Source organism: Terrapene carolina, unplaced genomic scaffold (genome assembly GCF_002925995.2).
Source record: "Terrapene carolina triunguis isolate 2854851 unplaced genomic scaffold, T_m_triunguis-2.0 Scaffold95, whole genome shotgun sequence".
Classification (NCBI taxonomy): Eukaryota; Metazoa; Chordata; order Testudines; family Emydidae; genus Terrapene; species Terrapene triunguis.
In genome coordinates this window covers 22,565,069-22,577,653 of record NW_020664446.1, presented here as the reverse complement: position 1 = coordinate 22,577,653, position 12,585 = coordinate 22,565,069, and the positions used below count along the sequence as shown (strand labels likewise).

Here is a 12,585-nt window from a genome sequence, read left to right as displayed (position 1 = left end):
CTTTAATTGGTTGCAACTTCCACTACCTTCTAAAGTGAGGACAGAACTGACACTGATAGAGGTCTAGAGACAATGAATAATGTGACAATGTAATGATTTCCAGGGCTTTGCTTACCATGCTGCGTGAAGAGGTCACTGTGAACTATTTCGATCAAACAGTACAGCTTCTGAATTGTGAGCCGACCCGTTGGAACATTTAGGATGAAATCTGTAAACAGCTTGCTATACAAAAATGGGCAATTAAGAAAAGGAATATGTTAATTTCTCAAAAGTATATAAAACCAAATGTCTATAGCTAGAAAAGAAACTGAGCAGTTAGTTCAGTAAACATTTTTTTGGGCGGGTGGAAGGGGGAGCAGAGGAGGACCAAGCCCTTTTCTACATAGTGAGGAGTTCTAGAAAGGCAATTCAGTGCTCACAATTCGTTTAAATTTCTTTGGCCAATATATTTATTTCTGCTCTTCATTTTCCTCCCTCATTCCACTACAGATGAACAAGGATCTACTCGTGTAGCAGCATACAGCTTCTCCATTTTGGCTTATGTATTTCAAAATCAAACTGAGGCACAGAGGCAATGAACATAAGACAATTAAAACATAAATATGAGTTACTGTAAATGCAAAAGCCTGCTACTTAGGTAGGGGAAGAAGCATGATAGTAAGGATCCTTTATGTGAACAGCTTCAATTAGGGGTAGGGGCAGAACTGAGACTGACGCAGAAAAAAATTCACAGGCTTTGGGACCAGAAGGGACCTGGTTGACAACCTGCATAACAGAGGTCATTCAACTTGACCCAGTAGTTCCTGCATCAAGCCCTATAACTTGTGGTTGAGCTAAGCATATCTTTTAGAAAGACATCCAATCTTGATTAAAAGACTTAAAGTGATGGGAAATTGACAACATCCTTTAGTAAGATGGTCCAATGACCAGTATTTTACTTTTGGACAGATTTTTCAATACTTTTTGCTACCATACATCTTTCAGAAATGGCTTAGTCTTGGAACTCTATACTCATGGCCCAAGGAGACCTAGCGGAAAAGGATATATAGAGGCATGCAGAATAGGTAAATGAAAAGTTATACTTTAGCTTCTGGGTGCAATGAAAAATTTCAGCAATAATTATGATTTTTTGTACAGAGTATTTCCAAACTGAAATTTAGCTTTTGAATTATAGCCTCATTTTCCAGCCTCCAAGCATTTATTTGATTAAAAATTAACTCTGAATTTCCACATTTATTTTTTATTAACACTTGAGTGTTCTCTTAACTACCTCAATAAAATCACAGACTATACAATTGTAGACAATGTAGAGTCTGTGCAATCAAAACATCTAAAATAGATTACTATAGGTTTTTTTTAAAACACATTAGCAGTGTGTTTAATCTTAGTTATTTGTTTGTTTTTAAACAAATTTTCCCCTTTACCTTTTTTGTAAAAGGGGTCCATGGAGAGATGATTGTTTTTGCTTTAGTAAAATTTCCACACACAACTAGTGTGCACTGAACTATAACAAACCTATCATTATTCAAATCAATTGAGGTGCAGAGTGATGCATGAAACACATGAGCTATAAGTCTGATATCACTCAAATGATTTACAATTTTTGGCATCTCATTAGATGATCTTTACTAGACAGGCTTGCAAATTTGTCAAGAAAAAATAATAAGCTTCCCTACCACACATTTTACTTTAAAATAAAAATATGTATGTATACTCCTGAAGATGGCTGAAGCAAAGAATTTTGATCAAAGTACAATATCATAGATGATTATGATTTCTTGTCCTAGGGATTCAAGTTACCAAGATAGCAATAAAAGTTCATATAAAATGTTGTACATTAAATAATTATACACAAGTTCAAACACAAAAATGTAGATCTAGACAATAGAAAGTACACAGTACATTACTTTAATAACATTACTTACCTAAGTTCTTTTGGATCAAATACCAATTTCACATCATTGACAATAGTTGGCAAGTATTTAAGTGCAGCCCCCTAAAAATTAAAAACACAGCAATGATCTTAGTGTAAACACCAGTTTGACAGTTACCACAATTTAAAGTTACAATGCAGAGTTCACTGAAAGGGAGAGAAATTAAAAATAAGGGAGTTGTACAATATTACAAGATGGACCATTTAAACAGAAACTACTTGAATTAGAAAAGGCAAATTCCTCTTATCACCATATGTTGGAATGGTTCCGCCCAAGAGTAGGAATAGATTGAGAGATTTGCCAATGGAACAATCATGAAAAAAATTAGGAACACTACATGAAGTCCCTCAAACCTGTAGAAATCCAGAGACATCATTAGACAAGTAAACTACATCAACTGGATCACCCTTGTCCACATGCTTGTTGACGTTGTCAGACTATACCAAATGAAGGACAGAAGACACTTCACAGGGATTTAATCAGGACACAGCTTTATTATTAGATATCTGTGACTACCCGTCAGATAATAGTATACAGTACACACAATTCCATATTCATTCAAATAACTACCAGGGGCTTCCACCAGCCCCCCTCATAGGAGAGTTAAGGTGGGCCATGAGAAAGGGGAGTTGGCTCCCTGCCGTTCCAATCATAGGAGCCCTGAACCCCCCAAGCAAGGTGCTGCCTTCCCTGATGTGTGGAGAAAGGGCTACTGAGCGAACTTGCCCCTTTTAAAGCCTTTCGGACTTATGTTCCCAGGGGTATGAGTCAGCATCACCCAATCTGACCCCCACCCACCCCTTTTGCAGCAGCTTGACCTCCTTTTCCCCCACCCACAAAGCACTGCTACCCTTACTCTGGCAAGCCCAGAGAATGTCTCCCGTCCCGCACCCCTCGTTTCAGGTATGGTGCAGTCATCCTCAAAGAATTTTAATAGATTGATGAGGCATGATTTCCCGTTACAAAAGCTGTGTTGACTCTTCACCAACTTATCATATTCATCTGTGTCTCTGATAATTCTGTTCTTTACTACAGTTTCAACTAATCTGCTTGGTACTGAAGTTAGGGCTACCAGCCTGTAATTGACAGGATCTCCTCTGGAGTCTTTTTTTTTTTTAATCGATTATTTACATGGATAAATAAGGAACATATTTATTTATTTTTAGATCTGTATATCTCTTCTGCTGACTAACAGTAAAATGCAGAGGTGTGGTCAGAAATGTCTTTGCAGAGACTGTGTTACTTGATTACAAACTCACATTTCCATGAAGGAGGTTGGTGGGAAAACAAAGATTCTGTGCCCTTTGCTAGCACATAGTACTTTTTGTCTGCCTGTTTGTGTGTCTGCCATATGACCCTAGCAGGGTCTAGGAGGGCCCCTGGTAGAGGTGGAAGAGTGGAGAATGTCCACCAGCTTGTGATGGGGTTCAGTTACTTTATGCAGGACTTCAGCCGCTCTTTGGGGTAGGTCCTGGAATGATTTAAAGCTGTCTGCCAAGGAAGGCGGAGGGGGCATCACTGCCTTGTCAGGTGAGGATGATGAAAGATGGGCTAGAGGAATATCCTCTTTTTCTGATTCGGTTTCCATTCCTTCCCCCCAATAGCTCAGGAGGGTCTGCCACCTTTGAAGCCGCTGCTAAAGGAGGGTGCCTGGTACTCCACACTAGGGATCTGTGAGGCTTGTTGCCTCTGGGTTTGCCAGAGGTCTCAGTTCAGCCACTCCGGGTAGGGAGCTAGTGGCTGGAAGTGTGGCTGCCGAAACCATGGACCAGTGTGGGGCTAGGACACGCAGTAGAAACCTAAGTCCTCTCATTCACTATCTGAGTCTGAAGAGAAGAGAAACAGTGAAGGGCATGGATATGCCATTGTGTCCACTACTCCTGGCGAGCTCAGTACCGGAGCCTCGATACTGAGAAGGGGTGAGGGAGGTGCATCAGAGAGCAAGAGGTCCAATGCACACCGGTAGTCAGTCGGTGCGGGCAGTACTAGTATCAGTTCCGATGGCTGTTGGTGCCGGTGCCGACAACCTAGTTGACGTAGCCTTCCCTGGTGCAGAACATCTGTTTCTCACGCACCCCCGGTACCAGAACTTCCTTGCCTGGGCCCATCGGGTCTTTGGAGGGACCAACTGGCTCTGTTGGCTCGGTACCATGCGTGCCCTGGGTACTGACTCTAGGCAGCTTCGGCGCCATAGGTACCAAAGACACTGATGGAGCTGGAGGTCATTTCTTGCTCTATCTGGGCTCGTTATGGGGACTCACAGACCTTTTCTTAGAGGTCTTTAGTGAGTGGCTCGTCTCTTTGGGATCACCTGCCTTTGACGTAGAAGGTTGTGGTGATCGTTCTTATCAGGACTCTGGGGAATGGAGGGCAGGAATTTCAACTCTCTGTCCTTCCTGGACCTGGGTTTTAGCTGCTGGCACCAGCCACAATTTTGTGGATTGTGCGTCTCCCCGAGGCAGTGGATACACTGCGAATGTCCATCCACTGGAATCTTTCCAGCTAAGACACTTTTTGAAGCCTGGGGAGCCAGGCATACCATTGTGCAGGAAGATCACTCCCCAACAAGTTTGGTGGGAGGCAAACCTTTTCTACTTTTTCTACCTTTCTTTTCTGACCCCCCCCCCCCACACACTCTTTTTTGGCATGGCCAACTAAACACAAATAAGTACTAAAAGAAAAGAGGATTAAAGAGAAGCAACAATTTGCAAAATTAAAGGAGCTAATGATCTGTGAATGGACAGCTCCTAGCTCCGTCTCTAGCTTAGGGCAGTTGAGGAGGAACTGAGGAGGGAATACCCGTGGATGCCAGCTGGCCTCATGGCCCCACAGGAGGGACTGACTGCTATTGAAATTCTCCGATGTCACAGGAACGCACAAACACCTACAGTGGAGCACCCATAGGGACACTACTCGAAGAAGGAGGTAAGTTGACGTTCCTTCCCTTACCCCTTTAGTCACTGAATCATTGAAAGTAGTCAGCTTCCCTTTCTGGCTCACAATATATTAGCTAATAAATCCTCAAGTTAATGAATTATATTATGGTTCAAATCTTTTTCATGGCACCAAAACTGACAGTCACTAACTCTACATAAATCTTAATTTAAGGATATTGCAGCTTCCGTCTTTTTCTCTTGGCCACACACACAGATTAAATATAGTATGGCATCAGATAAATGTCTTGTAATATTTATTTACACATCATAGCTTAATACTGTGTACAAGTGACACTGGTTAGTTCCACTGTCATTGCAAAATCTAACCATAGCAAAAAAAAATTGCACAGTTCAAATAAGAATTAAACACAACTGTTAAGTCAAGTGAAACTAATCAGAAAAGCGCAGAAGCTCACTGAAAAAGTTAGGCTCAGATCAGGCAAGTTCTGCTTTGTGTCAAACCAAGACCTTTCTTATCACAGGACAAAGGGTTTCCTCCATCTCCCTACCTTTATTTTCATGTATCTCCTTCTAACTTTTAAGGTAGATAAATAATAAATATTTACAGAAGGAACTAAAAGAAGTTAGGTGAGTGAAGACGAGTCAGGAATAGATATTAGGAGTTCTCAGTCCCCTCTGCTGACATCGTATTTTAAAGTGCCCAAAAAGATGACAAATGCCTCACAAAACAAGGGTAGCTCTGGGTCCTTGCTCCAGAAAGTGTAAGCATTTAAATTCAACATAATGTAACAAATTGGGTGTCAACCAGATAAAGAAAGAGAGAGTGAAGGGAGAGAAAAAGTGTGACAGGAAGAGAAAGCACAGGGGTGAATTCTTCAAATTACGCTGCATCTCTAAAATAACATTCAAGCCAAATTATATACACAATAAATATGAAATATTTGCATCATATAGTAACAAAAACTATTCACCCAATTAGATTGAAGACTCAATAGCTCATTTTTTGAATTTATCAAGCAGTGAAATGTCAATCATTTCAACATGTTGTCAGTTTCCAAGGTACTAGTACGAGTTTTCACACACACAATAAACACAGACAGAGAGAGAGAGAGAGAGAGAGAAAGATCCAAAAAACTATATTAAAAGAACCTTACGATTACAAAATTAAGCACTCAAAAGTTAGAAGATGCCAGTCTTAAGGTTGCCTGTGGAACTTTAATACTGCCTCCTTGTGCCTATACACTATGAATGAGGACCTTCATTTTAGCCAAAAATTTTGGCCAAAAATTTCCCATGTTTTACAGAAGCTATGATGTGGGTTTTACCGATTTTCACCCTTATTTTGAAAGTGCTGGAACTTCCCAGACCCAGCTCTCCACTCTGGATGGAGAGGCAGCTCTATAACTGCCATCTCTCCTTACAGAGCGGGAAGCTGGTCAGGATTCTGGGGGGATGAAGGGGGGGGAGGGTGTCACGTTCAGCACAGTGGAACTTCCCAGACCCCAGGTTGCCAAGCCTCTCTCTCCTTCTGGAGCAGAGAACCAGGTCAGAAGTACTGTAATAACTCAAACACTGGCATATGTACTGTTGTCAATTCTGCACTCATCAAACATCTAGAAAACATGACATTCAAGGCAAGACTGAAAAAATTGGGTTCGTTTAATCTGGAGAAGAGAAGACTGAGCGGGGACATGGTAACAATCTTCGAGTATGTAAAAGGTTGCTATAAAGAGGAGAGTGATATATTGTTTTCCTTATCCACTGAGGACAGGCAAGAAGTAATGGGCTTTAATTGCAGCAAGGAAGATTTAGGTTATACATTAGAAAAAACTTCCTAACTGTAAGGGTAGTTAAGCACTGGAACAAAATACCTAGGACGATTGCGGAATCCCTGTCATTGGAGGTTTTAATAACATTTTAGACAAACACCTGTCAAGCATGGTCTCAATCAGCGGTTCTCAAACTGTGGGTCAGACCCCAAAGTGGGTCACGACCCCATTTTAACAGGGTCGCCAGGGCTGGTGTTAGACTTGCTGGGGCCCAGGGCCAAAGCTGAAGCCCGAGCCTCACCACCCAGGGGCCCACGCCCGAGCCACACCACCCGTGGGCCCACGCCCGAGGTCTTCATCCTTGACTGGCAGGGCTCAGGTTATAGGCCCCCTGCCAGGGGCTGAAGCTTTTGGGCTTTGGCTCCTCCTTCCTACCGCCACCCAGGGTGACAGGACTCGTGCGGGCCCAGGCTTCGGTCCTCCGTCCTGGGGTTGTGTAGTAATTTTTGTTGTCAGAAGGGGGTTGTGGTGCAATGAAGTTTGAGAACCGCAGATCTGGATAATACTTGGTCCTGTCTCAGGGAAGGGGACTGGACAAGATGGCCTATCGATGCTTACCAGCTTTACAGATAACTCGCCATGCTATCAGCATTCAAAACCAATAAAAGTAAATTACTTTTCATGCTAAAATGGGTTGAAAATAAAAAACTGTATCCATCTACATTTCAGATTATCAGAGTTTTTTTTAAAGTTAAAAAATAGTGATATTAACACTGATATTTACCCAGAAAATTGTAACATTAATTTTTTGCAGCAATTTTCACCCATTTTTAAATTTTTTGTAATGAACACAGATAAATTTCCAGAAAATGTAAAACAAAATAAAAACTGAAACTAAGGGCCTTAATCATGAGACAATCATTAATTACATGATCACACTTTTTCCACAGGGCCCATGTTTCATTCGGTGTACAGGATGGACAGTGCTCTGGGAATGAATCAAGACAGTACAGTGAATAAGGCTGTGTTCTGTAGGACCACTGCCGCATTTGTTGCAAAAGTGCGTTGAATAAACCTGTGGTGAATAAACAATGGAGGAAGAGGAAGAATGAGCTCATCGTTAAGGCAGCTGAATGCCACCCTGGAGAACTCGATTCAATTCCTGCTTCTGCCAGAATTCCTATATGATGCGTGGCAAGTCACTTAAACCAAAACTTCACAGATGGCCACTGTGTCTTCCTCATTTTCTGGGTACCCAACTTGAGACATCGGGGGGTTCAATTTGCAGAAGCACTCACTGCTCCTACTGACATCAATGGGAGCTCTGCTCTGAACATATGAAGTGCAATAAAATGCTAGGTACTCTGAAAAATGAGGCCTATGGCTTATCAAATTGAGCACCTAAAATTACTTGGCACTTGATAATTTAGGCATTGATCTCTGTGCCTCAGTTCTCCATCTGCAAAATGTGGATAATGCCACCAGACCTCACAGTGTTGTAAAGATAAATCCATTAAGAATTAAGATACTACAATGAGAGCACTAGCCAATGAAGAAATTAACTCTGTATTAAGTGAAGGGTTTGGTATGGTGTGGAGTAAATAATGCAAAGGGCCACACACAATGAATGATGAGAATAAGAAGAAATGAACAATTCCAATGAGCAACATCCATCCTGTACACTGAATGAGGCAGGGTTCTTTGCGGAAAAGAGTATATCATATATGCATATGCACAAAGGGGCTGAATTAAGATTGCACAGGCAACCTTAATTGTGGCCCTACCTAATCAAATGCTTGAATTTACAACTTTAATGCTCTTAAGATGGGTTTGTGCATGGGGTTGCGTGCATGTGCATATATTTATAATGAGTGTGTATATATACACATTTGTAATGTGCACACACACAAATGCAATTTTAAAGTTAAAATTCAAAACAATAATTATTTGAGTTTTACAAAATTAATAAATTACTATAATTTCACTTTAAGATTGTCACATTATCAATAACTGGGGTGAGGCAAGAACCAAGAGATCTTGACCAAATTATTCCAGAAACAATACTATAATAGGAAAGCCTGTTATAAACACATGATCATAGAAGTTAGATACAGAAAACGCCTATTAAGTCATCCAAGTCCATCACCCTGTCAATGCAGGACTTAACTCTACAATGCATTTTCTAGCATTTTATCCAATTGATTTTCAGAGTCCCAATCAACAGGGCTTTCATCACCTCCACTAAGGCATTATTCCACATCTCACTAATAACTAGGATTGTCAATTATTAATATCTGCTTAGTCTTATTTACACCCTCATATACATAATAAATAATTGTTTTTCCTTCTTGGTTTTTACACCATTCAAATATTTATAGATGTGCCCCTAAAATAGCAATACACAGTTATTTTTAAATCTTTCTCAATAAGTCAACTGTGATAGTCTCTGATCATTTTTGTTGCTTTTCTCCAATCTCCCTCCATTTTGCCAGTATATTTCTAGCGATGTAATGCCCAGGAAGGAACATAATATTCCAGATGCAGATGTAACACAGCCATTCAGAAAAGGAGAATTATCTCCCTTTGTCTTGGATCTTACTATTTATATGAAAAAAGATCTGCATTACTGAATAAGTTTAGCCCCTTAAAAAAAATTTTAGAGGCAAAAAAAGAATCAGATTCTTACATCATTCTAAGAAATGCTGAGCACCTGCAGCTCGCATTTAAGTCAACGGCAGTTGCAGGTTCTCAAAATTAAATCAGAATAGACCATAAATCACTAGGCAGAGAAGTCCTCATATTTATTTATGATCACTCTTTCCAACGCCAAGTGTCATGATGTCACAGATAAATTACACTACTAATACTCAAGCCAAATCTTTAAACAAAAAAAGGGAAAAAATATTTGGTTTGTTATCTAATATCAATCAAATATTGTAATTGTCTTTGTAGCTAGAAATATGACTACTGATGATGATTAATATGTACTATTTTAGGGTAAAGTTCAGGGTACATTATTCAGTATAATTATTTTAATTAAATCCATTAGCATATCTTTATATAAGATTAGAAGATCTATCAGTGATACAAAATAAGCTTTTCTTGAATAATGTATGAAGCAATTATTAATTTACATATTTCTTAAGAAAATGCATATTAAACTGAATTCAGTTAGATGGCTGAACCAGAAATACACACAACTGAGAAAAACAACTTCAAAAAGGAGATGTTCCTTTCTCCAAATAGTTAAGAGCCATCTACTAAGGTTATTAGTTTTGTGGTCTTGGCAACAGGACTAAACATGACAAGATGGATTCAGTTTAGGAACGCCTTTTAGTCTCCCTCCACCTCCACTCAAGAAACACTGGCATTGGTGTCTAATGACACATCTGGCATCCAAATCCGGGTCACTATATCAAGGACAAAAAAAATTCCTTAGGCCTAGATTGTGAAAAAGGCCACCATCTGGCTAGTAATGGTCTGATTCACATCCCCATCAGCCAATAAAAAGACACCTATTGGTGAACTGGGTTTTAGGTCAGACCTCAAGTGAATAGCTTTGTAGCATGGAATCCTAAAAGTAAAGAAATAAGCATTACGATGTATGAGTTTGGCAATGTTTTTATATTTTAATAACCAATGGTTCTACATATTGGAAAGGACTTTGTATATTTCTGAGAGGCTGTAGTGTAAGTGGGACAAGATAGAAACAGTGGCAGATTTTTTCCCAAAATAATGAGGAGTTTAGCTGGCCATGCAGGTGGTAGGCCACTTCTTCCTGATACCTCAGTGATTTCAAGGGGCCTTGTGGTCATCTCCATCATCTTCGAAGTCATGAGGGGGTTCCAGCATCTACTTCAGGGGTGTGGCAAAAGCGGTCCTATCCGCACAGGGGTGGGGCAGGAACTCTGCCCACTCCACAGAGCAACAGGACTGTAAGGAGTGCCCACTCCTCAGGGCACTCACTTTTTCCTGCTAGCAGCCGTTCTCCCAGATATAGAGATGCCTCGTAATTCTCAGTGTGGAATACCTGGGATTCCTGACAACTGTTTGCTAAGGATTCAAATTTTTCTCTTCCTTGGGGGGAAATTAGCAAGGAACTCTGGGCTGAGGTTTTCTGAGAGTAACAGAACATGAACCCCACCCTGTTTTCCAACAGGCTCTGGATCTTTTGTGAAATTGTCACAAAACATATGCTGCTTTAAAGATTAGAGTCAAAACCCTCCTTTGCCTTTAAGTTTTGACTGAAGAAGTGATGTAGAGTCTCAGAGGAGAGAGTAGGATAGAAAGACTTCAGATTAGGAGGACTCTAAAACAATCCAATTTGATCCCTGAACTTCACCATCTCAAAGAAAACATCCTCCCACGAGCTATGAAATGGAGAAAGTATTTTGTTGCGGTTGGAAAAAAAATCATTCCAGATAAAAGAACAGGCATATCAACTCTGATATATAGGTAAAGGCATCTACCTTCACTTTTCATAGCAGGTTGTCTAATGTGCTAATGAAGAAAATGAGAACAGTATCGCAGTCGGTCCTGAGTAAAGCTCCGTCCACAGGACAATCCCCAGGCTGCTCTGTTGCATCTCATTCCACTGGACCCATGTACTTGAAGCTTCCCTTGATCTGAGCAGGCTCCAGCACTGTCTCTTTCCTTGGCCTCTCCAGAACATTTCCAGGGCACACGCTGCCAGTCTGTTATCCCTTCACAGAAATGGGACCAGGTGGCCCAGATGCCGAGGGCCCACCCAGAACCTGTGCTGACCCCTCATACTCTCCAGAAACTTTAGTAAACCCTTCCCAAAACTCCAACTGTGTGGGCACTCCAGGCTTACAATTTAACTCTTCTGGGGCATGTAATACTGAAAGCAAACAGACATACAGACTTTGCACAGAATTCTAAAAGAAATTACTCGTTACTTAGACCGCACAAGAAATACACAGATGTATACGAAATAAAATACATCTATACTTGTTTCCCTGCCTCAGTTTCCTCACAATGCTGGAGAGTTCTCTGGGGTGGCTAGGATCCTTCTCCTACAGCCCATGGCTTCTTCCCCTAATCATGGAGTTTCTCTCACTCTCTAGGTCAGCTAGCTTCCTTCTTCCTCAGCTGATCCTGCAGTTAAACAGGACCACCACCACCACCACTATGAAAGCACACCAGCTTCTTCTTTTCTCTTGCACAAAGCATCCTGTGCGTCTCTTGAATGTATATGTTCCACCAGTAATACCTGGTTTCTTTGTTCTGCAGCTAGGGATTTTCCACTCACTAAAACTGAGCACCCTCCAGGGAAGTTGGAGAAAACTGGCTGTCCTGACTTCAATCAACCTGTGGTCCCAAGGTGTTTAAACTCAATAGGCAACCATTAAGGCTAACAATTGACCATTATACCTGGTCGAGTAAATATGCGATACAGCTCCTGTGACCAAATGGAAGATTCCACATACGAGGCATTCTAGGATTCCACAATTTCATATCGACCAGAATTTATAAGATGTACATAGACAGATTCCTAAAATCATCACAGAAAATATGGTCATGTCTTAACATATCTAACTCTATTTTAGAACACAATTACAAGGTTATTGTGTTATATATTTTTTGCATATGCCTGGAGTTACATAACATGTCACACTAATTTTTCACTAGGGAAAGGAAAATAATTCAGTCTCAATGTCCCTTTGGGCCTAATACATCTTGTTTATGGCTAGTTAGAGCTTTCTTATCTTGTGGTCCACCAATTAGTCAAACCAGAATGGCTCCAAAGTAAGTTCCTTTTTGGCTCATACATTTATCTATCATGGAACTTCTAGGCTCCCAGGCAGAAGTTGGCTAGTGATTAAGTAACAATCTACATAATATAAAAACCTTTCCTTTAACAAGACATGCACATGGCATCAGAATACTTGACAGTTCTAAATAGTGATATTTCCACTAAAACAAATAGATTAAGCAATATAGAAAAAAATATATAGAAAATCC

At 40.5% G+C, this 12,585-nt stretch overlaps 1 protein-coding gene across 1 annotated transcript in view; it reads right to left on the bottom strand.

Moving 5' to 3' along the window:
• Window positions 1–12,585, bottom strand: part of DOCK1 (dedicator of cytokinesis 1) — a 530,692-nt gene that overhangs the window by 379,343 nt on the left and 138,764 nt on the right. Inside the window, exons 24-25 of the mRNA XM_026650862.1 lie at window positions 1,926–1,996; window positions 116–222 (exon numbers count right to left, since the gene is read on the bottom strand). Of these exons, the coding sequence (XP_026506647.1) occupies window positions 116–222; window positions 1,926–1,996 (178 nt within the window). The remainder of the gene's footprint in view (window positions 1–115; window positions 223–1,925; window positions 1,997–12,585) is intronic.